The sequence below is a fragment of the Rhopalosiphum maidis genome, chromosome 1 (genome assembly GCF_003676215.2).
Source record: "Rhopalosiphum maidis isolate BTI-1 chromosome 1, ASM367621v3, whole genome shotgun sequence".
NCBI lineage: Eukaryota > Metazoa > Arthropoda > Insecta > Hemiptera > Aphididae > Rhopalosiphum > Rhopalosiphum maidis.
In genome coordinates, this window is record NC_040877.1 from 19,711,570 (window position 1) to 19,737,648 (window position 26,079).

Consider the following 26,079-nt stretch of genomic DNA (forward strand, 5'->3'; position numbering starts at 1 on the left):
AATAAACTTAGAATCATTTGAAATCTAAATCGCTAAATTAATTAATAATTTTTAGGTGTAGATGATGTAGTATTGCAATTGGTATTTGGTATTCTGCAATCAAATTGTTAATACATAAGAAATTACTAATAAATTAACTTTTAATTACAATTACTTTATTAAGTAATACATTATAACCAATGATTGAAGTAAAAGTACCAAACGATTAAAATAAAAATATAAAGTTTAAAATAAATTATTTACTATAAAGTGTTGAAAGTTCATTAACTTTAGACAAACGTCAAAATTACGTATTAAATTTATGTTCTAAAAACAATTAATTATAACGACACTTCAAATGTGTTAAGAAGAGTAAAAAAGTATGCATAAACATTTAAGCGACTAAATATAGTTGGTCGATGGTTTGTCGTCTTGGTGATGTATTATAAACAAAGTCATTATACCGGCAAAAACGCATGAAAATACGGTGAAAACAATATTTTCTTAAGATCAATAAATTATGAGAAGTTCATGTGAAAGACAAATCAAATACGCTTAGAAGTGTCTGTGTCACTGTCGAAGTCGAATGTACGTATTCGAAGCATTATTATTAAAATATGTGAGTACTAAAATAAATAAATATTAACTCAACTAAATAATTTAAATTAAGCCATATACTAAAATAATTATAATTGAATACAATTTTTTTTCATATAATTTTTATAATTATAATTTTGTGTAGTTTATAATAAAAAATAAACATGTATTGTTTATTCAAGTAATAGTTTCAGTTATTACGACCATCAACTTATTAATGGTTTATTAATTGTATCTAAATTAAGCAATACTTTTTTAAAATAAATATAATTTAATTTACACAAATATTATTAAAACAATAAAAGTTTTTATATCCATCACATGATAAATATATATTTTATTTATTAGTATAAAAATTTTTATTTTTAGTAAAACTTATTTAAATTTGATAATATTATGATGTATAAATTATAATTTATTAGCAAAAAAATTGTATTGACATTAATTGTAATTAATAATGAGTATAATACATAGTGTGAATTAAAAAATATATAAAAATGAATGATTCTATGTTTAAAATTTTTGATTTTTTAGTACAATTAAACATGATTTATAAAAATAAAACTATTTATTTATTTATTATTTTGGTTCAATATTCTAATGAACAAATTGATATAAGTACCTACTATTTATATAATTTTAATATACAATGATGGTGCTTGTTTGAGCCAACATTTTAGAAACTGAACACGTTCCACATTTTTAGAATATAATTTTTTAATTTATTTATTTTTGTTCTTATTATTTTTTAATCAATCCTATCCTTATTTTTGTTATTTCATTCAAATGTACTTAGATCAAAGTTTAATGATAAATTCATAACAATAAAATGTAAATTAATGTTTACATTGGTGTTAGTAATATTATAGCTAACATAATGAATATTATACATTTTAGGTAGGTAAATTTAAAATTATTTGGCATGTCTAAAGACGTACTAAATAAATGTGGAACAGATAATCAAAAGTCCAAACCTTTACCAAACAACTATACAGATAATCAAGATGATAAAAAATTATTGTCAAAAAAAGGATGGTTGCAAAAAGATTCCAATTTCAATAAAACCGAAACAGATAATAATTGTAGTACAGAAGTGATTTCTCGTTCTATTAATAAGCTTTTAAAAAATGAAAAAAAATCTAGACCCACAGCGAACCCGACTAAAGTATGTTTAAAACCAGAAGTCTTACATGAATCTAAAGAACAGTTTGCACAAAGAATAAAACAGGCATGGATCGATCGGGAACAGTCAAAATCATGTATAAATATTTATCTGGCTAGAAATGTTATCGAAGACCCTTTGATGGAATCTATAGAGGATGCACAGGAGTCTACAATACAAGTAGAGGAAAAAGACTCTTGTAGAACCGCGTTGGAAGTGCAACTCCAGAACCATGTAGGAGAAGGTGAAAATTCACCAGAAGACTCTAGTGAGGAGGAAAAACCTCTTTCGGCTGCCGCGAGAAGAGTTAGATTTTACAAGACTGCGAAACAACAACAGAATGAAAGACAAACTTTGACCAGAGCAATGTCGGCGCCTTCGTCGAGGCAACAAATCGTAAATTCTACACAAGGACTTTATTCGACAAGCTCACGAAGAAAATCACAAGATGTTCATAAGTTCTCGACCAGAAAATTAAAATCTTGTAGAAGTAAAGCTTTTCATAAAAGTATTGATGTAGATAGTCGTCTGCCAAATGGTCAAAAGTTTGGTAAAAGGAATCAAAATGTTGAAGTAGTAACGATGATGTCACTTTTAAGCCCAGTTGGAAGCGATGTAGAGGAATCACTAACACCTGATGATGTATCTACAAAAACCGGTAAATAAATTGTTTTAATTACTTAACTAATATTATAATAAGTAATAAATGATAAAAATATAATTTGATTATAATCGAGTTAAGTTAAATTGGTAGAAATCTAAAACATTACATATAATTTGGTCTTCAAACGTATGCTATTATAGATAATGTCTCTGTTCCAGATGCTTTGTGATTAGATTTAAATTAATATTTTAAAATTGAACAAGTTGCAAAATTTATACTTTTAAATAAACTAAAAAATATAATACAATAATATATTCAAATAATGATAGTAAAAATAAAACTATTATCCTATTATATGACAAATAATAATATAATAAATATACATATTTTCTTCTTTGATACGCAGTCTGATAATAAATTTAGTATTATACGATAAATTTAAGAACATTTGCTTAGATAATCAAGACGTGTTCAGTGTTGTCAGCTGGTACATATTATTATACTAATATATAGGCATCTATTAATATAATACAACAAGATACGTACCTATTACAGGTACTTATGTAATAAGTTAAAATATTTAAATAAAGCATTTAAGGCCACTAATATTGTATTATTTTAGCTAAAATAACCATCTTAGTAAAATTGATTGAAATTGTATGTTTTTAATTTTTAAAATCGTTCAATTTATTGTTTAACTTATAAAATAATTCTTTCCAATTAGAAGTAGTTTACTATTTAAAGTTATTCCAGGAAGATCATTTTCAAGCGCATAATATGATTATTGATACGAGTTTGAATGAATTTATATTTAAGTATAATTTATTGAGCTTTGTATCTACTTGTTGTAATGGCATTATCAACTGTAGAATAAAAATAAAGTTTTTGTGCTCATGCTTACACGTTATGCTAAAACTTTTTAAGCTACTTAATAGTTTTAAAAGAATTGTTTTTATATGTATTTAATGAAATTAGTCGGAACTGCGTTACTAGTAAACTATACATTGAAAACAATGGTTAAATTAATTCAACTGAAATTCGTAAATAGGAAACAATTATTTAATTTATAATAAAGATAATTTATTATTTTATAGTTACATTTCCTCAGTTTAATAACAGTATGCGTTATCATCAAAAATCATTTGATAGTGCAATGACATCGATTGGAAAACCAAAACTTCTTAACAATCGTGTTGGAAAATCGTTGATGAAATCAAGAACAATAGAGATATCAAGGTATAATAAAAATATTTCTATTACCTAATATGTTTTACTTAATGTAAATTGTAATTTTTATTCTTTAAAATATAACATAAATACTTAAGAAAGTTTAATCGTAAAAATATGATTATTACTTCGTGAATACATTTTACTCATTTATTTAAATTCAAAAATAAAATAAGTAACTATAGGTTAATATAACAATTTTCAAAATAATCTAACTGACATTGCAATATTTTATTGATTTTATTTTATTAATAACAATAATAATAATAATCTAATTTGATTCGAGATTTTTTACTAAACAAAAACATTTCTCCTAACTAGTAGATAACTGAATATACAATAAAGAATCATAGGTTTTATTTTACAAGGCATTAAACTTCTTAAACATTTAAGAATAAATATTTAGCTTATATTATCATATTCGATACTGCATTTAACGTAATATTATTTATTTACATGAATAACCGTTTCTTTTTCTTTTTGCTATTAGCTGTAATGCCTAAATATATAATATTGTGTTAGGATATAAAAATAATTGTATAATGTAATAACGCAAATCGTATTTGCAGAAAATACATGTACATAAATCATAAGATAATACGTGTGCTTAATGTCATCACTTGCATGTTTACCTTTTAATAATATTTTACTATTTATATTATATGTTTGAAAATTATTTATTGATGTTTAGCTATCAAGTGTATCAAGTGTAACACATGAACTATGGAGATATCTTTATTTTATAATATTCAAAATCGCATACATTTATTTAACGACATGACCTACATTATGAAACCTTATATATTGTATGGTCGGCATGCTATTTATCCATCATTTCAATTTATTGAAAATTATCCAATTTTATGCAATAATTTTACTGCATGTAAACACGACAAACAATAAAATATTTATGTAGGTACTATTGATGTACCCAATAATATATAAATGAAAAAAAAAATGCTTGAATGTGATAGCAAAATTATACACAACTAGGTATTATATCACGCGAACATCTTACCTTGTCGAAAATACTTCATCGAAATATCGCTAGTGTTTCGGTTATACTAGGCTAGGTTATATCATTATTAAATAGCTATTATATTGTTATACATAAATCAAATTGTCAGACAAAAGATGAAAATCGATAATATCGTGTACGTCTTATTTGCATTGGTAATATTTGTTTGAAGTAATAATATTAAATTTCAAGGTTATTATTTAATTTTAGGGATGATGAAGATGACGGGCCAGTTGTAAAAGAAGTCGTAATCTCCAAACTCGGCAACGATGACGACGACAATGAAACACTGCATAACAAAGAAATCGCACAGATCGACGTTCGCTACGATGTACTCGACGGCCAACCGATGCTCAAATCCGACAAAGAGAAAGAATGTTGGGCTCTTTTCAAGAAAATGACGGCTAAAGGAGTGTCTGTCACTTTTGATACCGTATTGAGGTTCGGTTTGTGCCGAATATTATTCGAAAGTATATTATAATATATATAGTATAATATAGTATACCACTTGTTGTTGTGCTGTTTTATACAATCTATATACTCTGCAGCTATAGGTACACTCAGCATTGGCGCAACTATATGGGGAATGGAGTTATGGAGTGCTCAGCATTTAGCACTTTCAAACTTTCGGTATCATATTTTTAATTAATCCATAAAAATATAACAGAGATTTTAATATTGAGCTAGAAAAAAATATTGAACTTACATGATTACTTAATCCTGATTTATTGAAATTGATTAAAGTATTTGCCATCTAAATTATGCCTGTAGCATCCATTTTCTACGTCTGAACAATTCTTTTTGCTGGTCATGCAAAGAGTAAAATATGGGATTATAACAATTAATAGCATGCAAAAAAATTGGTTTTCAAGTCTACAATCTTTATTTATGTATAGAAAGACGCCTTGCCAATTCAATAAATGTATGATCAAAACATTCTTAGTACGTGTGCTTTAAACAATAGAAAAATTAATGTATGTTAACATTGTTAACATTTTTTAATAAATATGAGTATGAGTAATATCATTGATTATATTTTATTACTAATTTGATTTAGGTATGTTAAGTTGGTTGTTGAACGGGAGGGGAAATCTTCTTCATATTTTTTTTTCGAGTCAGGTTCTTCATACTTCACTTAATGAATTATCTTAAATATATTCCTTAGTTGTGCCAGGCAGCCTGTACCATAAGGTGCACATATTGAATTATAAATCAACAAGGTCACTTAAACCCTATAATTATTTAACGGAAACCTAACAATTTTAAAATAATTTTTCTTGAAAATTCATATAGTTACTATTTTAGTATAATAATTAATAATAAACAATATTAAATTGATTCCCTCGTTAGCCATTGAAAAATTATTTATGGCTTCATCCAATCTTCGTTTGGCGGTAAATGTTACATATACATATAATTGAATTAATAATTTTATGTTTATGTTATCTATAATATATAACGACCGTGTTTTTTTTCAATTTTTTAATGTGCACACAGCTACAGGTTATATAGTAGATTAGGAAGGAGTGCTAAAAGCACTGCTTGCTTATTTTACCCATACACCTACATTTATATAAAGTATATCATAGAATCTCCGTGATAGTGTTTAATGAATTTTGTTATTGGTGTGTTTCAGAGGAATGTTAACACCGACTGAATATAGACTGAGAAAAAACGAACTCCTGTTATTTGGATAAAAATACGCAACATGCATACATTTTACGTATTACTTACCTAGTACCTACTTATATTATATTGATATCGTTACAATGTTATTGGAGTCATCGCCGACTACAAAGTTCCTATACATATTATATAATATTATTAGCTTTGATGTACCGATTTATGTCGTCGTCGTTATAGGCTTATACTATTATGCGGTAATAACAATATTCGTATATTATAGCTAGGTTTAGGGCCTGCTGAACGGGGTAAAAAGAGAACGAAAAACGTCATCGTGAATATAATATTATTGTAACATTGTTTGATTATTCAAGTTGTTTTATAACATTGTTAAATTATCTGATGTCATCGTAGGCCCTATAAATATAATATTATAATAATATTTGTTTAATCATCCCAGGAGACACTTAAGGCAAAGTATAATAGAAGAAACAATGTAATAAGACGCATTATAAGCGGTCATAAGTACGCCCGCTAATCAACATTAATAAGCAAGCACTTCCACGGAGACACAAATTATATTTCTATATACTTACGCATGGCTGTTATTACATATTTAACTTAAATTCGCGTATTATTATATTTTTATATATTATATAAAGTTGTACACCAGCTATAAACATATATTTATAGGTACCTAAGCTGCATCGTGATGATGATGATAATAATAATGATAATGGTAGCGTTTGCCTTACCTATACTACCTGTACCCATAATATACATTTACACTACACCGGTACACCATGTAGGTTTTCGAGACATAAAACGATCGGAGTGATGGTGGGAGAGCAGTGAAAATAACGCATACGTAGTCCGACGACGGTCGCAGAACTATACAGGCAGAAGTGGCAGAACCGTACGGACGGAAAGTCGAACGACAGATTGGCGAGTTCAAGCACGCGCGTGTGTGTATAGAAATAATAATAATATTAATAAAATATTAACACATATTTATATTATATTATATTAATTTTATCTTTGTCGTGTCTGTCGTTTATCTCATGAATATGTTTAAGTGTTATTCAATAATAATATATATTTTTTATTGTCAATAAAGTCGAAAAAAAAATCCGTTTATCGATCTTCGCGTTTTGGTGATTTTCCTCTGGTAATCTATTCACACATTATTAGTTGTCACAAAACTGCATAATTCGGTTACAAAATAATTAAATGATATGTGATTATAAGTTATAATAATTGTAATAATATGTGACGATGAGTGTCCGCGGTGTTTGACGGATACGCGATCTACGTGAGGATTTACGCTCTTAAATTATGACCGTTTCGTACTCGCGTCTCGTAGCCAACGGAAGTAGTTTTGGATGTTTTGGCAGTATACTTTGCAAGTGAGTAGAAACTAGAAAGTCTTGTGATATATTGAATCGATTTTTTCCACCTATGAAATACATTAACACTTGGGACATAGTTTAACAATATTATTATTGTAATATCGTTTTATGGAAGTTGTATGAGTACTTTAATTTATTGACGCATACAAGTGGGAAAATAATTCTTACTTAAACAGATCGATCTATACGCTTCTATGATATTTTCAATTGTATAGTATCTGTCAATAATTAATTTTTGATAAATATAAACGTTTGTATTAGTAAATAGGTTTACCTAGGCTTTAATATTTTTAATAGACATTAATTTTCTTTTTAATTATACGAGTAGTGAGTACTTATATTGTTTGTGAATTTATAGTCACATTGTTGTATATAATATTTTAAAATTTAAATTAGTAATCTAAAAGCTCTGTACAAAATTTCTGTGACTAAGGGGGGGGGGTATATAATTGAAGAATTATTTCTTGAAAATACTAAATATTAATATATAAAAAAAGTTATAGTTAGGTACATTTAATTTATTGTTAATGTCCAAAATAAATTTATGGACTGCTCAGTAGTGATAGATATTATAGCCAATAGGTATTACTTTTCAAATACGGATAATGATAAAATACCCATTATAATTACCACGTAGGTTAATAGATACCCATAATATATCATATATTATGAAATAACGATATTACTAACCTTTAGTATTATTTTAAGTTGGACTATCTAAAAGTGATTAATACATAAAATACATTAAGTAATAAATATATTTTCTTCATCGATAATGTTTTTGATGGAAAATATATCAAATAGTTATGAATAAATCAAATACTAATATAATACAAATTAATCTACTTTAAATATTTTGAAGTTTGTAATAATGAATAATTAAAAATTAATCATAATAATCGGAATTCGTGATTTTGTAAACACTAAACACTATTATACAATATTATACTGCATTATTAATAAAATATTCGCAGAGTAAGTATCTATGACAAAACTGGTTTGTTAGCCTAGCCCTTCGGCGATGATTTTGCGAATCGATCAAAATTTATTTATATAGGTTACGTGTACTTCGGCGATAGTTAAATAATTTAAAAAAAATTGAATTTATTCTAGTTAAATTTTGAGGTCATGTTTTAATTTCTAAATGTTAAAATTATTTTCTACTAATACTTAATTAGTATTGAAAATTGTATATATTTTATTCGAATAGTGTAATATGATGTGCTGAAATACCGTTTTGTTCGTATAAAATTATCATCGATGTGTTATATTTTGAATATATTGATTCCAATGATTAGAATATTAGATGACCGTTAAGTCTAAAGTTACATATATTATATCTATTATAGTTATTAAAAATATTTTTACAATTTTAGTAGCTTACTTAATATAATTGATTGTTCTTTATATTGAATTATTTAGAAACAATATGTATATAAAATATATATTCATATGTTACCTATCATAAACCATAGTGTCATATATGAACTATAATATATTTATACCCTATAGTACCTTCTTTTCTATAAAAATAAAAGATTAATACTATAAAAATTCAAGTCGTTTGAAATATTGTAAAGCTTAAAAATACTATAATTTAAGTTTATCTAATAAATATTAGATGTGTTCATTTGATTTCCGATGCTTAGGTGTTAAATTTTGTAAATTACATAATATTATACAACGATAAATGATACTACACCCGCGTGTCTTTATAAAACCACACCGTTCTGATAAACCATAATATTATGATACATTTTAAAAATGTTCAATATAAAATTAAATAATGTATTAACAATAAATATTTTGAACAGTATAATTATCATTACTTTTTAATTATACTGCGGCATGGTAATTACTTCCAAGGTTCTATACCTCCAATAACTCTTTTTATATTTTTTATTATAATAAAAGGTCATGGAAGACGAAGGGGCATTTTTATTCTTGGTCACTCGGTTTTTTACCATCTTCGAACAAAACAAAAAAAAATGTATTCTTCAGTGACTTTTTAATGCATATAATTATATATTGTTTTCATTACAAAGAATCGTTGTATTATTATTCAAGTGTAACAAATATATAATATAATATATCTCCGTTAATGATCTAATGATAGATCCTTATCGTTATTACAGCACATTTTAGTAGAGTTTTGTTCAGATGTATTATTTGTATATCTAATGTACAATATACTTGATGCACGTTTGTCCTCGTATACTCTGCCATATAGTGCTATTGTAATATACATAATATCGCGACGATATTTTATCAAAATATCTGAATTATAAGGGCTTTTTGCACTATGTATAAATAAGTAATTCTAAATTGTAATAATTATTATCAGTACTAAATACCATCAAGGTCAAATTAGGAAAAACGTCAAGTTTTTATGTGTAGCGACTACAGCGGTAGTGGTTCATATCTCATTGTTATTTTAATCGAATACCTATCTAAAACGCGTTTAGATTTATACAACTATATCACTATTTCTTTATAAAATTTAATCATTTTCATAATAATTTTAACTGTCATTTTTTTAACAACTGATTAATGTAAATGTATACCAAATCTATACATATATGTACAGCTATTAGATACGCATTATTGTGATCGGAAATCGACTTGAAGTTAAATTTCTAGACACGTGCGCCCAAATATGTATGAACTACGCCCTTTTCAAAGCTTTTGTACGTTCTGTCTGAAAACACAATAGTGTTATTGTTGAACGTGATTTACTGTTGATTTTTTTCTCCTCTGCTCGACGAAACACGTGCGTTTGTCTTATGACCTACTGTAGTGTTATTAGATAAATAGACAAACAAAGTGTGTAATTAAAAAAAATAAAGTCTTCTTAAATTACCTGTGCGTTTTAGAAATATTTGAGTCGTAAAGTAATAGGTATGCTATATACATATTATCCTATAAATTATTTATTTTTTGTAAATTTTAGTACTACTTTTACCGTCAAACAAGATAAAACTATTTAAACTATATTAATATCATGATACATTTTTCGATACGATTTTGAAAAAATTAAACAATGTCACGATGAAATAAAGATAAGCAAATTATTAACTTACAAAATTCTTTGCAGGTATAAGTTTCTAAAATTCTTTGAACATGCGAGAAAATAGAGAAAATAGTGGAATTGTACAATTACGTATATAGTACTGCAGCATTTTATAGCCTACAGAAGGTTTCAATTTTGAGAAATCGTCTGTACTTCCAAAAATAATTTAATATTAAGCAATGCTAGAATTTGTTTTAAAATATTTCACACACAATTTTTACATAAAAATTGTTTCAAACATTTTAATTTTTATGACAAATATCTATAGGTGTACAAGTTGCTATTATTTATTAGTACTAGCTATCTAAGTTTCTAACATGGCAACATTCAGATTGCAGGGTTCGTCGTTTCAAGTTTCTTTATGAAATACAAAATAGGTAAATTAATTTGCTTGCGTCTGCCAACTATGTAATCAGAGCCGTTCACAAAATATGTATATATTCTCATAATACATAATATTTTACGATTATCGTGATAACACCGTTGTTATAATACACCAGGTGGGTAGGTGTTTATAAGTGTATTCTATATGTTTCTGTGCTTCGCCACGAATATACGGCCATATTGAATGTATATCACAATATTATACATACATATTATAAATAATATACATGTGCGATGTGCGTGTAATATGTATATATTCAATAAGTACCACCTACATGTACTCCTACAAGTCCTACAGTCTTATAATACATGTTATAACTTATATTATAAACAAATTTTGTAAATACTAAATACTACAGGGTTGTAGTTGGTTTTTTTTTTTTTTTAATTAGGATTTAACGACCGATATGACTATCTGAACAGCCAAGGCAGTTAGGAATGTAGGTAGGAGGTACCTATTGAACCTATTAAAATAATTAGAAATATCTATAGAGTGGTATTAAATATAAGGGTGTGATTTAATTAAAATCTTTAAAAATGTATTTAAAAACACTAATAGCGAAGGAAAAAGAAAAATTCATCTAAAAATGAGTCATAAATAAAATATTAAAAAAATTCGAAATAAGTCAAAATTGAATTTGTTGTTACATAATTAAAAATTTTTTTTTAAGAAAGCTATACAATAAGTTAAAAATCAATGCAATGTTAAAAATTTACAATCAACAGTCATATATATAAATATGTTTTAGGACTCACGTCCGTTTATATTAAATAAATAAATAAATAAATATAATTTTTTTAAAAATAAAAAAAAAATTCTAAATGTATGTAAATGAATGTTATTGATGGAATTTAATAAAAATAAAATAAAATAAAATATATGACTACTTAAAAAATGAAAAAATAAACTAAAATAAATCAAAAATCCTAATAAAAGTTTCAAACTTGAATTCGTTATTACATAATATTATTAAAACTTTATTGTAGGAAAAAGTTATCTAAAAATAATGTATTTTTTACAAATTTACATAATATTATGTATTCATGACAATTGACAAGTACCTACGACGTACATGATATATATCACGAATTACGTACTATATATATATATACGGCGTACAAATAAAATAAGTATATGTACATTGAACTAATCGCATTATAATTTGTAACTATATTTAAAAAGTATTCATACAGTTTTATTCACATAAAAATAGTAAACATTGTATAAAAAAAGTACCTATTTTGTTTTTGTTTTATAAAATTACAAATTTTATTTAGTGCACTATGCATTATATTTGTTATTATAAATATTCTCTTTTTAAATGCATCACTATAGAGGTAATTTATATAGATTCATTTTTTTACAAATATTTTTACAATATTATAAAACGTGTCTCCAGAAAAAAAAATATATATCATTGTTAAAGCAATAAATTTCTCTTTCTGTTCATATCTAAAATAATACATTTATACATATTTTAAAGACATTTTGAAATCCAAAAAAAGAAAAATGAACCAAACTATATGTAATAGCTATTACGGATATTCTGATATATTAACATAAAAACAAAATCGATAATATCTCATATTAAATTTTTCTCAACATCTGTAGGTACATGCTAAGTAAAGGTTTAATGTAAAACTATTAAAACAAATATATATATATATATATGAAGTCTTATAATTTTTAATATTTGTAAATAAATGTAATTTCTTTTGCTGAAATTATAATACTTTATAGTACTTTATACTTTATACTTTTATAATACTCGTAAGAATGTACTTTAAAATATTATTTGTTTTATATGATGATGTATTTTGGGCGATTTTTCGAGAAGTGACTAAAATATATCTCAAAATATGTCGTCCGATGTTATAAAAAATTTTTTTTTTTGCAGTTAGGATATAAATATTTTGATAGACATAAGTAAAATACTAATACATTGGCTTTTTTTTTTAAGTCACTGGTATCCATGGATGACTCCTCTTCATAAAATACTCCACTTGTTTTATACATAGATTAACTATATAAATTTTAAAATGTGCTTACAATGAAATTTGTATAGTGTATACCGATCTACTTTGTACAACAGTATTGCACTCTAAACGATGTGCTCAACAATCACTGTAGAACATCGTAAAAAATATATATATTTCTAGACTGCAAGGTAGCTAATTAAGTATAATAAAATTGTATGATAAAATATAATTTCTTATTCATAATATTTTTAGATGACGTTGTATAGGTTATTATTATTATTATTTTTTCATGTTGAATTTGCTTTTACTGAAAGTAAATATTTTTTATTTACGAAATTCTGTTTTAAGCACACAACATAATATAATAATATGTTGTATAGCGTCTTCAGGGAAATTCATCATGCATATTCTTGCTCATGTTTTCCTTTAATAGTGAGTTAATCTAAATTCTAATTTTTTTTAAATATACTTAAAAAACAAATTTTTAAATTCTTGAGATGATTTATTACTACTTAAGGCGTTCTGTGGCAATGCACACTTCTTTTTTTTCAAATAAGTACCCCTGTTTTTTATTGTAAATTGTTTAGTTGTTAAGTGGATCATTTTTTTTAAACATTTAGAGTACATTTATGTACCTACTTACCTGCCTAAATTAGAATCTTAGTTTTTACTTGAAAAATAGAAGTTTGTATCACCACAGTCTACAGAACAATCCTAAAGTATTAGTTCAAAAAATCTCGAGGATTTAAAAATAGGCTTTTAAGTATAGGTACTTAAACATTTTAAAATTAGATTTGAAATATCTGCATTATTGAGAAAAAAAGAGGTGAGCATGTTTGGAGAATCATTCTGTACACGATTTGACTGTATAAAACAGTATACTCGTATAATTTTATGATATAATCATTAATAATCTCTTTCGTATATATTTAGTCCTATATTTTTTTGTCCCGAGGATATTTTGTTCTCGTTTCTCCCTATATATAGTTACAGAACTGCAGGCGATCGTCTATTGCTGTCGAAAAAACTCTTTTTATAATTAATGTATTATTTATCGTTACTTTAATGCCACTGATATAACTTAATAATTCGTATGACGTAAAATTCTAATTAGATGTAAAGGCTATTATAATGATTATCACTTAAATTATTAACTATCCAGTTGCTAATCTCACGCTTATAGAAGGCAGACATATCGCGTTTTAGAGGAAGTAAAAGGATAACGTGTGTTTTAAGGAAATCCCAGTAATCTGCATCATCTAGCAGCGTGTGTGTATACATTCATACGATATAATTTACTGCGACAAAATGGTAAGACGTCACGTACAAATATCATAACGCCGAGGTGTCCAATATAAATACATTTTATGAAATACGTAATACGACATATTAATATGTATATACAATTATTAACAATTTTAATCAATATTTGAATTCAACCAGTGCAGTGGTGTTGTTGGAATATCGAGTGATTCCAGAAGATGTGCGTTCTAATTTCCCCTCGTGTTATACCTATGTATATTATTAAGACTTATAAGTCTCATAAGAATAGTGATTATAAACATCCCGTTATATGTGTAAGTCGTCTCGACTTGATTTCGTCTTACTGATTTGACCGTTTTACCGAAATCGCCCCGATCGGTGTGTAAATTGAACGGAATGTAATCAAAACTTTTTGCAACAGACCAGGAAATCTGAATCCACAGCTGGAAGACTCGCGACCAGGTGAGATAAATAGCCTAGTTCACGTCTGAACCTACCGTAGTGCCTGACTGCAGAGGGCGGTGTCCGGTAGACCGGTTATATTGTATTATTATTTATTATATATTGTATTGGTATAGGATATTATGACCGGTTCTATTTCCAGTATTAAATCGTATCTATAAAATGCGGTTATCCTTTGTAGAATGCACTTTGTTGACCATGCACGCCCGTTCCGAGGCCGATACACCGTAAAATCATTGTGTATATAATATTTGTGTGATAATAATATTATCATTCAAGTTATCTCATAATTTATTTCATCGTTGTGATATGACAATATGATTATTTATGCAAATCGTTAATACTGTAAAACGCGGAATTCGAAACGAGATATCGCATTAGCATATATTATATTATTATACAATATAATACTAAATTTCAAATTCAGGTTTTCGCACGCATCACACCTTTACAAAACGTGATAAAAATAATTTCATACTGAATATTTTCGAGTTTTTCGGGTGAACAATAATGTGGTCAGATTGAGGATATAATATCATTGATACAGTGGTAATGTACACCCTCACTATTTATAATTTAAAATCGCGGCAGCCGGCAGTAGTAATTTAATTTCTGATACTTATAGACACTTTCCGTATGAATATATGATCCAGAATTGCGTTCAAAACATAAACATCACCGGGTATAGGTTATAAACTAGGATAGTTATTTAGGTACCTATATGTATATAAGTATATTAAATTGAATTATTATTCTTACAAAACAGATTCTAAATAGGTATTCTATACCTAATAATATTTATAAAAAATGAAAACCAAATTTGTCGATTTTTAAAACACGCGTGTTATAATACATAGAAAATGTATTAACCTAATTCGTGATCGACCTCAATGTCTTGTATACCTAATATGTTTTAGTATTTACAGATAATTACATAAATTACAGTCAATTTAATTTACCTAGTCAGATAATATATTATATATAGTGTTACTGAAAATTTCGTTTGTAATTACTAATTAAATAGGTATAGTGATACACAATAAAGTAAACGTTTAAGATTCGTTGAAATGATTTTATGATACCGTAAATCGTCTAAACTGGTTAACCTTGCTTATATTTATTGTATTTATTTAGTTATAGTGCGTAGACCCGAAGAAAGTAAAAATAAAAAAAAAAGTACGCTGGATAAAAAAGGCCATATAACATTATTACGCACCTGTAACATTACATACACATTTGTAAGAGACATTATGATAAAAATCGGTATATCTATTTAACTCGAAGTTACATAATAATATCTAACTTATTATTATTATTTTAAGGCATCAGCTGTGTGCTTGTATGGTTATTAGCCAACTTTACAATTTCAATTATTCGTGTTTATTTTTAATTTTAAATAACTAGATTGGTTTGTTATTAAACACTATACTTAATTATTTCAAAATTCTACATACATCGAGGTTTTTTTTAAAATAAATAAAATTTATCCAAGAATAGGTACTATTTCAAAATAATCACGTGATGGAAAGTATTCAGAGAAATATCTATTATACATATAATAATAGAAATAAAGCTAAAATTTAAGTATTTATATAAGTAAAATTATTGTACCTTACCTTATTTTATAAATTATGATAAAAAATTGACAAATGTGTAAAAATGTTTGAAAATGTATTACAAGAATCGTAATAATTTTATATCCCAATTAAAAAATATTGACAACTTATAGTCGCAATATATTTTTATAAGCATTTAAAGTTAAAATGTTAAGAAAATCCGTCAAAATCTCAAAAATACACCCATTATTTTGTAGTTGGAATTTAATAAATAATATCCTATTAATTCCATAATGTTAACAATTTGAAAAGTGAATACAAGATTTTTTAAATAGTTTGAATGTTTTGTTACATACGCATAAAAAATCTTAATAATATATAAATGTAGTTAGTTTTATGATTAATAATTTGAACAAAGTTAAGTATTTTAATAATGAATAACAATATTAACATTATTAACTATTTTATTATAAATTAAAAACATTATTCAAGGAGACTTAAACTTTTTTACGTATACTATATTATCAAAAATTTAATTATTACTATACGCAATGATATTTTGATTTGTTATAAAATATTCATTGTTTATACTATATGAAATCTATTTTTACTGTTTATCGGATTAACAGAAATATGTTATTTAATCTCAAGATTTCAAATTATATATTATTATATAATAAAAAAAAATTAAATACTAATAATATGATAAATGCAAGGTTTTCTGAAAAAAACATATTAGTAAAATGTAGACAGACTGTCCCTATCCAAATTCGTTTTTCGTGTATAATAATATATTATTGAATTAAAATTTAGCACACCCATAATAGAAATTTCCTCAACACCCAATTTACGACAGAGTTACAGAGCGGTATTCACTTGTCTACCTACTTTTTTTTCTATAAGTACTATTTAGAGAAAAATAATCTGATTAAAATTGATCTGAATACTATTTATACTAAGTACTTATTTTATTCATCAAACCATTATATTTTAATTTTAATAGACTTAATTAGGTATGAAAAATGAAAATGTATTTTTGGTTGAATACCTATACAATTTTTAGGTACTTCAATACCTATAGTTATTTGTTTACTCCAATATCATTATATATAAATATTAATATATTGTATTATATTTTATTATGTTATGTATCGTTTATAATACTAAGTACGAATGCAATTAAGTCTGTAAACAGATGTTGTCAAGTTTTTTAACTTCACTTGCCACTAATCACTGTGTAATAGATAATTCAACTAGCTTTACAATTATATCTATTCACAACATTTGAACTTCCTTTCGACTCAAAGGTTTGGTAATGGATTTAGGGTTTCGTGGATTAGACATTATAGTTATACCTATTAACTATTAGTGTATTTAAATTATTAAAAATAAAATTACAGAGCATCACTGGTATAAATGTATGATTAGTATAAAGGTTGAAATAAATACAATAAATATATATTATATATACGAATAAAAATATTATCACTTAACTCGTATAGTCAGATCTGATAAGCGTTTATGTACCTAGAAAAAAAGTTGTAATTTCCGTGTATAAAATAAACAAAAATTTATGTTATTTGGTTAAACATGAATTTTAAATTATTTACCTGTAATTATAATTGATTATTTTATTAATCAAATATGTTTATGTTTTAATACATAAATAATAATAATAATAATAATATTTTTTTTTTAATTTTTTTTATAATCGATGATAAATTGATAAATAAATAATAATTAAAATGTTTCTAGATGGCGAGGAAGCGTCTACAAGCTTGTATGGAGGGAATTAGCAGCCTATTTAGTGGTTTATTTTGCCATAAATTTAGCATACAGGTTTGCATTCACCGAAGCCCAGCAAAAGTATGTTACAACATTAAAAATAACATTAAAATAAATAGTATATTAATCGGTATTTTAAGGCAAGCATTTGGATTATTGGTGACTTTTGATTGATACACGTAGTTAAAATTTTATATAAGACAGATATTTATAAGCAATTAGAAAATTAAGTGCTTAAGATAATGATGGTATACTTAATACCTAGGTATATTAATTTATTATTACATAAAGAATGTTTTTATACGAGTATATTATTAATCTAATAAGTTTATAATCACCAACATTCCAAACTGCTGGCACTATTCTACGAGTCAATTATTGTACTTAGAATCCGTTACAAGGCGATAGAAACATTAAACTGATGAATTTGTATTATGCTTTTAGACTGTTCATAAAAATCCGGTGTTACTTGGCCGGTCATTCCGCGAGTGTCCCGTTGACGTTTGCTATGAGCTTCTATGTCGGTTTGGTGGTAAAACGATGGTGGGAACAGTATAGGTTATTACCTTGGCCCGATACGTTAGCCCTTTTTGCAAGCGCGGCGATACCGGGGACAACAGTAAGTATCTATTTAATATAATAAAAAATACACATGAGAGCACATAATATATTATACTATAACGGTTGAACCACATATGAATGTCATACGTCATTAATAGCCGAACTTAGTATATTATATAATCTATAAGGGAGTACAAGGCTTATAATTTTGGAATAAAAGTTTTGATAATATTATAATATGTTATCACTATCAACAAGTTAATAGTAAAAATATTAAAATTACAGCACCAAAAAGTAATTTACACTGTGTTAATTTAATAATGTCAAAAATATAGTTAAATTATTATTGACACTTGAAAGAATAACCTCGGTTAACTTTTTAATTAATTTATGAAAAAAAAATTAAATGTTGTTTTTTCTGAAGATTATTATTTTCCTTAAAAACCAAAAAAAAAAAAAATCACAAGGCTGTGTAAGATTTTATTTATTACAATTTCTGGTACCACTAATATATCTACGAAAGAAATATCAAATAATAATTGTTTATTAAAAATTGGGCCACCTTATAATTCCGGTATTCCTTATATACCTAAAGATTATTATCAATTAATAATATTTTTGTAAACAATTTAAATTATTTACCTTTGAAACTTTCATCTCCATGATAATACTAGTTGTTTGAGTTTATTTTAGCAATTTCCTACATTCTTAAAGCGCATTTGATTATTTTTTTAAGGGTTTCATGCATATATTAAGGTTTTGTTTTATACATATGACATCGAATCCCTAAAGCACTAACTCATATCGACATTATTTGTTTCAGGACGAAAGAGGGCGGCTAATGAGGAGGAACATAGTAAGGTACGCGGTACTGGCATATGTTATCACTTTGAAGCAAGTGAGCATAAGGGTGAAAAAACGATTTCCCACATTACAACACATCGTCGACGCCGGTGAGTACTCAACATTGATGTGTATATAAAACTGCGAGACGTGCCGTCTGAATATGTAATTATACCTAAGTAGGTACATAAACAGCCAGCGATAGCCTACATTATAATAGACTATATTATGACTGTGTTATCAAATGTTTTAAATGACTACAACATTGTTTATTATCGACTCGATTAATAATTATCTCTTCGCACACGTGGTGCCAGAGCCTTAACCGGTTTTATTTTTGCGCATAAGACTAACCCAGAACCTGTTGAATATCAATTTATTCAAAGAATGTGCGACTGTTACGGGTCTCGAAGCGGTTTGAGAATTGGATCATTCCGTAGATTTACATTGATAAGATTGTTCGAACAGCCTTTTTATTTCACGACATAGGCACAGCTATATTATAATGCCTGTGCGAAAGACATCATATTGTATGCCGTACGTCATTCGTCATTACTCATTTTTCGTAATAACTACCTATTAGAATAGATTTTAGTTGTACATTACATTAGCATAATTCAAGTATCTAATCGCAGATATGCGTCTTTTGCACATTCGATGCCTGCAGCAGATTTCGAAGCCAGAGCGTAAATCTGCATTGTTAAAATGTAAATAATATAATAAATAAATAAATAAATGGATAGGTGACAGGTGATTCGTTCAACTAGGAGGCAGCTATACGCCTGTTTTCAAAGTCAATTTTTGCGTATTTTAAGAAAACAAATTGTTTATATTATGTTACAAATTGAATGTAACAGAAAAATAGATATTTCCGTTGACCATTTAATGTTATACTTAATAACATTAATCTCGTAATATATTATTACACGTAAACAATTTTTTTTCTTGAAAAATACAAAAATTGACGGAAAATAATTTGTGCAGTCATTTAAAAATGGATAAACCTGTAGAATGCGTACAGGCTAATATTTTTAACAATGCCCAATAGTGGTAGGTAGGTAGGTAGGTAGGTAGTGTTTGTACTCGCAAGGCTACAAACAATAATATATAATATGTTAGATACACTCTGTGTACATATATTATATATATATACTACTGGGATGGGATCGTTACGATTGGATTAGTTTTGACAATGAAAATGGTCAACTGACATAATTTTATCGTGTTATTCTTAATTCGATCACACGTCATCGTCGCACAGCGAATATATTGTATTGCACACGCATATATTACAAATATAAAACACACAGAAAACAATATAGTGTTTACTCAATTATTGTCACGGTATGGTCATATAACTTCATAAGTTGGACGCCGTTAGTTATTACAGTACGTCTCACGTCTCCGCAAATATATCTTCAGATATGTGTCACGTCTACAGAGTTATCAACAAAACACCACGTCCAAGTTTAAAACAAAGTTCTCGTTTGATAATTTATCGATCTCGGATCAAATGGATCAGGCTTACGAAAATACCCATATTACCCACCCAACACCGGGACAGCTATAAAACGTATAATTAGTATACACGAGTTCTTTGTTTCGTTCTCGTGACCTTTGAATCGGGGTGTGACGTGTGTGCATGTAATAATATTATTGTTGTGCACAGAATCGTTTCTAATACACGGTGAATTATAATAGATTTTATGATATTATACGATGTTAATAAAAACAAAGTTTCAAGGATTTTCATTTCCGAGTTAGTTATCTCTTAATGAATGCGAATTTTGAATTTGTGCCAATGTTATTGTTATACAACTACCTACCTAAATATTATTGCACTTTATCGTCTTTATCCGTTTATTTTTTTGTCTAGATTCATAATATCTATATCATTTCGAAACAACTGTTTTTATTCTTCTTCTTCGAAACTTGCAGTATATTGTTGTGCATACTCTATAATAGAAGGTATTTGATAGTTCGCACATTTAATTTGTCTTATTTATTTGTGTATTAACAATAAAAAATTCGATGGTTAAAATATTTTATGGGAATAAAAATATAATATATTTTTATAAATTGTAATTAATATATTATATAACCTCCACCGATCGATCGACCGTTCGATAAATTTTCATACGGGTATGGGGTTGTGGTCGGGAGGTGGGTCTATGTTGTTGAACGTGTAACGAACTTAGACATGACACAGGAATCATGTTGGAGAGCGAAAAAAAAATCGTGGAGATGATGGACGAGAGAAGCCCCATGTCCAAGTATTGGATGCCGTTGGTGTGGGCGACCAACATCATAAACCGGGCTCGCAGGGAGTCGCTCATATCCAGCGACCAGGTGGTCCAGACGCTTCTCGTTGAGCTGTCGGACATCAGGCGCCGACTGGGTTCTATAATCAGCTATGACACCGTTTGCGTGCCGCTCGTCTACACACAGGTCAGCATTTTGCCAATACCCTACCGACTATACCTATTTATATAAATCTATTCTGTTTAGCATTTTATCGTTCTTGTTTAATTTGTGTTTTCATTTCACTATAAAACATACATCTTGTTTTTCCTCGGTCACCTGCTGATTTTATGTTCTTATTTATCACGATTAATAAATCGTGTCTGTTCAAAAATTATATATTCGTTTGATATCATTTTTTTATTGAACACTTGTTGCTAACGTTTTCGTAAATTTAACATAAAATATCTATTACAGTCTATAGATGATAAAAATATTGTAATATTGATAATTTCAGCAGATCTCTCGGGAAAACTTGTCATGATGTTCATTAATAATTTAACTTATTAATAACTGTAGTTATTTCATTTATTTAATCGTAATAGTAAAAGTGTTGATTTCTTGGTGTGACATTATTTATATTCTTTATAATATTATATTCATTTTTATTAATGTTGCTTAAGCTTTGCATGTGCATGTAAACACTAATAAAAAAAAAAAAAAAAATGCACGTACACAATCATTTAGAAATTAAATTCTTAAATATTAAGTGCATGATACCTATTGTATTTTATTATTATTTATTATTTACCATTTACCTACGTCGTATTATATTCAAAAGAATCCCAATGATCCTAGACTCGTCAACTACATACAAAAATGTACATCTAAGGATCTAGAGCATAATCGCAGCTATGTCAAACTCGAACAGCGAAATTATGGCATATATATATATATCACGTTCTTCAACCAGAATTATTTTGAATTATTCTATCACTTATTACCTACCAAATTATGTTTGGTTTGGCTTTATGGAAAACAATACGGTTTACATAAATATTACTTACTTACCAGATGCATCAGCCAAGGTTTAGCGTTTGAAATTTGAATCAGTATTACACATAATAAGCTTTAACTTTAATATTGATATTCATATATATATATTATGTGTGTGTACATTATAATATGCACATAATAGTAACTATGTGTTATCGCCTTAATTATGTACTAGTACATAATGATTTATAACAATACAAATATCACGGTATATAATGTACGTATTAAAGTATTATATATATTATGTACACCGCAGTACACACAGATATATGGCGGTGTATATATGTATATATGTGTTACAATATAAGGATAACCCCGCGTGTAACATCAGAAAGGTGAACGTTTTGCATGGCAGATAAATTTCACCTGTCACAAGATGTGTCAGGCATGCAAACGCGAAATACTACAACAACAACGACAGTAATATAATATAATATATTATTATTTTATATTTCTTCGAGAATAATTAATAATAACGCCAAAAAATCACACCGGTCGCGTCCGAGTCGGATTTGGGTATTGTCAGAGTGTTCAGCTACAGCAGCCCGTACGGCGTGTTCGTTAAACTCACGTCTCGCGTCTCACTGTTTGTCTGCGGCAGCAACAGCAGCAGCAGCAGCGGCAGTGGAAGCAGAAGATCAATGATATTCGTTATTATAATATCATCTATTATGATTTATCGTCGTATAATAAAATTGGCGCGTGGTGTTTGTCGATTGTTTCCCGCAATATACAAATAGTTAATTATCCCGATTTACCCGATTACGTCGTGATGTGTACGACTGTACATGTATACAATATTATATAGGCGCACATTTTATGTACCTATATTAGCTAGTTATTGTAAGTGCACACTGCATACGTAATCTAATTGCCGGGAGAAAGTGTAGTACCTACCATGACTATTGGAAGAGAGAGAGAAAGAATGAGAGACGGCGATAGAGAGAGGGACGTTATTTTAACGTAGAAATATTTAACTGTTGCTATTTTTATACTTCATATATATTATTTTTTTATTCTACTTTTATAATTTCTCCGAGCGAAATTATTAATTATTTTATTATTGCATACCAGTGCAGTGTAAGTTTCATTCCATTAATAACTATTGCTACTGATTTCGAATTATTGTTATAAATACATTAATATTAAAATCATGGCCGTGTTAGCTGTCTTGCACTTTTTGTCTACATTCTATATAGTAACATTACAATATATCAATATTAAACAAATGTCTGCTCTTGAAACGTCCTTACGTAAAATACAATTTTAAGCATAATATAATATGTTGTACAGTGGGTGCAAGAGCAGTAGATTCTATTCAAATTTATGTGCAATGCCCCTATACAATGTATACATGTAGGTATGTCTGCAGCGCGTATTACTGTGGGCGTGCAATGCATTTCGTATTTTGTAATTGCAGTAAATTATTATTCTTTTCGGAAATTCCCGTTTCATAAATTCGACTTTCGTAAAACGTTTGTTATGTAAGGTATAAGGTGCCTTTATACTTATAAAATACAATGCCGTGATTGGTTTTAGAAAATTCTGACCAAAATGTTCGTTAGATCGTTTTATCTACCATAATATAATCTTCAACGACTGTCTTAAGTTTGAATTGTCTTTTAGTTTCTTCCCTCAAAATTAAATCGATCATAAGCATATCACTGTTCGGCAAACAATATATTATAAAGCATATGGATGCGAAAATATAATAACGGTTAATATTGTATAATAATAATAAAAACAAAAAACAAAACGTTATCCACGACGAAACAAATTTTTTTGTTGAAACATGATGGCGAGCGTAGGTTTGATGATGGATAGCGAGAAGGAGATACTGGAAGCAGTGGAAGCGAAGACTGCGATGACCAATTATTGGATCCCGTTGACTTGGGCCACCAACATCATAAATCGAGCCAGAAGAGAGAAACTGATATCCAACGATCACATGGTACAGACAATACTGTTGGAGATGTCCGACATGAGGTACAGACTGGGATCGCTGATTGGTTACGATAATGTCAACATTCCCATTCTCTACTCACAGGTCGGTATATTATACTACATACAAAGCAATGAGCACAATTATACAAATTATTATATACGTGTTATTCACAACGATATGTTGTACATTTTACCCGGGTGTAGGTGTTTTTGCATGCATCTCTTCTGTACTGCAACTATTATTATAGTTTATAGAGTTAACGTTGTGATTTAAGTATCTTACAATTTTACATTAATAATATTATAGTTTGCGCGCATTCGTATAATAATTTAATGTGTATTAACACTATAAACGTATACTCGTATAATACTGGCCAGATAAGCTACCTACTCTCCATCGTCGCGCGCCAAAAAATTTCTCAAACATTTTTTTCATGTTTTCGTATTTATCTATATTTATTGGTCGTTTGGCTCTCCGCGTATTCTCACGTGAGTGTCGATTATGCATTTATGCCGTGTATTCTGCAAGAAACCGTTTTATGTATTTATGCACATATATTATTGCTGGGTCACGATTTACCAAAAAAGAAGTAAAGACTTAGGTACTAGGTAGGTAGGTATGTATTATACCACCTAAAGGAGGTACCTATGGTACTTCCGACCAAAGTCATTTCATATAAGATGTGATATTATATTGTAATTATTATACTCCGACCAGAGACGATCGTAACCTTGGCCGTTCTACAGTTATTGTCGATTCTGCCTTCGGCTTGTGCTAATTTTTAAGTTCCTAATACCTTGGTAAACCGACATCGTACCTTTTTTTCGCTCCCAGTAACTCATAATTACCACTTCGCTAATCGTACCATATGACGTCATAATAATGTAGTACAATTTGTTTTAATTAATGCCATGTTATTATGTTAACTATAATAAACATGGATGCCTAGGTATTTTAAATATTTTTGTACAATATTATGTAATTTTTATTATCTTTTAATATTTGATTCCATGAAACTGTATGAAAATTGAAATGAACTAAAAAAAAAAAAATATATCTATACATAAGTAATAAAATATAAGTAAGTAGTATTATTGTGATATAATATAAAAATACAAGTACTCGATTATATATATTTTAATTTGCATAACATTTTTGAATTTTCAAATCTGTGTGTTTTTGTTATACGTTTTAGTTCGTATTTTGTCTTCAGTTTTGATTAGTTTAATAATAATATTTATAGTAAATGCTGCGATTTATATATAAAATATATCTATTATAAAAGCTAAGAGTTTATTGGTTTTAAAATTTTAT

At 27.4% G+C, this 26,079-nt stretch overlaps 2 protein-coding genes across 4 annotated transcripts in view; both read left to right on the forward strand.

Annotated features, from left to right (window-relative positions):
• The first annotated feature begins 547 nt into the window (after positions 1-547).
• Positions 548-6,982, forward strand: LOC113561069. Of its 2 annotated transcripts, none has more exons than XM_026967275.1 (5): positions 548-598; positions 1,474-2,396; positions 3,437-3,578; positions 4,798-5,057; positions 6,224-6,982. In XM_026967275.1, exons 2-5 carry the CDS (start codon positions 1,499-1,501, stop codon positions 6,232-6,234), a joined length of 1,311 nt encoding a protein of 436 aa, XP_026823076.1. In that variant the 5' UTR covers positions 548-598; positions 1,474-1,498; the 3' UTR covers positions 6,235-6,982. The 2 variants fall into 2 exon arrangements, with proteins under 2 accessions (XP_026823076.1, XP_026823075.1); XM_026967274.1 differs by having other exon boundaries at positions 4,798-5,028.
• A 242-nt stretch (positions 6,983-7,224) lies between these two features.
• The window catches only part of LOC113561068 (bestrophin-4), a 49,242-nt gene continuing 30,387 nt past the window's right edge, over positions 7,225-26,079 (forward strand). Inside the window, exons 1-5 of one of the 2 annotated variants that reach the window (XM_026967273.1) lie at positions 7,225-7,616; positions 18,090-18,200; positions 18,564-18,738; positions 19,504-19,633; positions 24,629-24,867. In XM_026967273.1, the coding sequence (XP_026823074.1) occupies positions 7,546-7,616; positions 18,090-18,200; positions 18,564-18,738; positions 19,504-19,633; positions 24,629-24,867 (726 nt within the window). In that variant the 5' untranslated portion in view covers positions 7,225-7,545. Of the gene's footprint in view, positions 7,617-18,089; positions 18,201-18,563; positions 18,739-19,503; positions 19,634-21,732; positions 21,972-24,628; positions 24,868-26,079 lie in introns of both variants that reach the window. The other variant, XM_026967272.1, reaches the window with a different exon arrangement.

Excerpts from the sequence above, each read along its gene's own strand:
- LOC113561069 (XM_026967274.1), top strand. The coding sequence starts at position 1,499 with ATGTCTAAAGACGTACTAAATAAATGTGGAACAGATAATCAAAAGTCC. Across the intron at positions 2,397-3,436 it reads TGATGTATCTACAAAAACCG|TTACATTTCCTCAGTTTAAT; the intron begins GTAAATAAATTG and ends ATTATTTTATAG. Across the intron at positions 3,579-4,797 it reads AGAACAATAGAGATATCAAG|GGATGATGAAGATGACGGGC; the intron begins GTATAATAAAAA and ends ATTTAATTTTAG.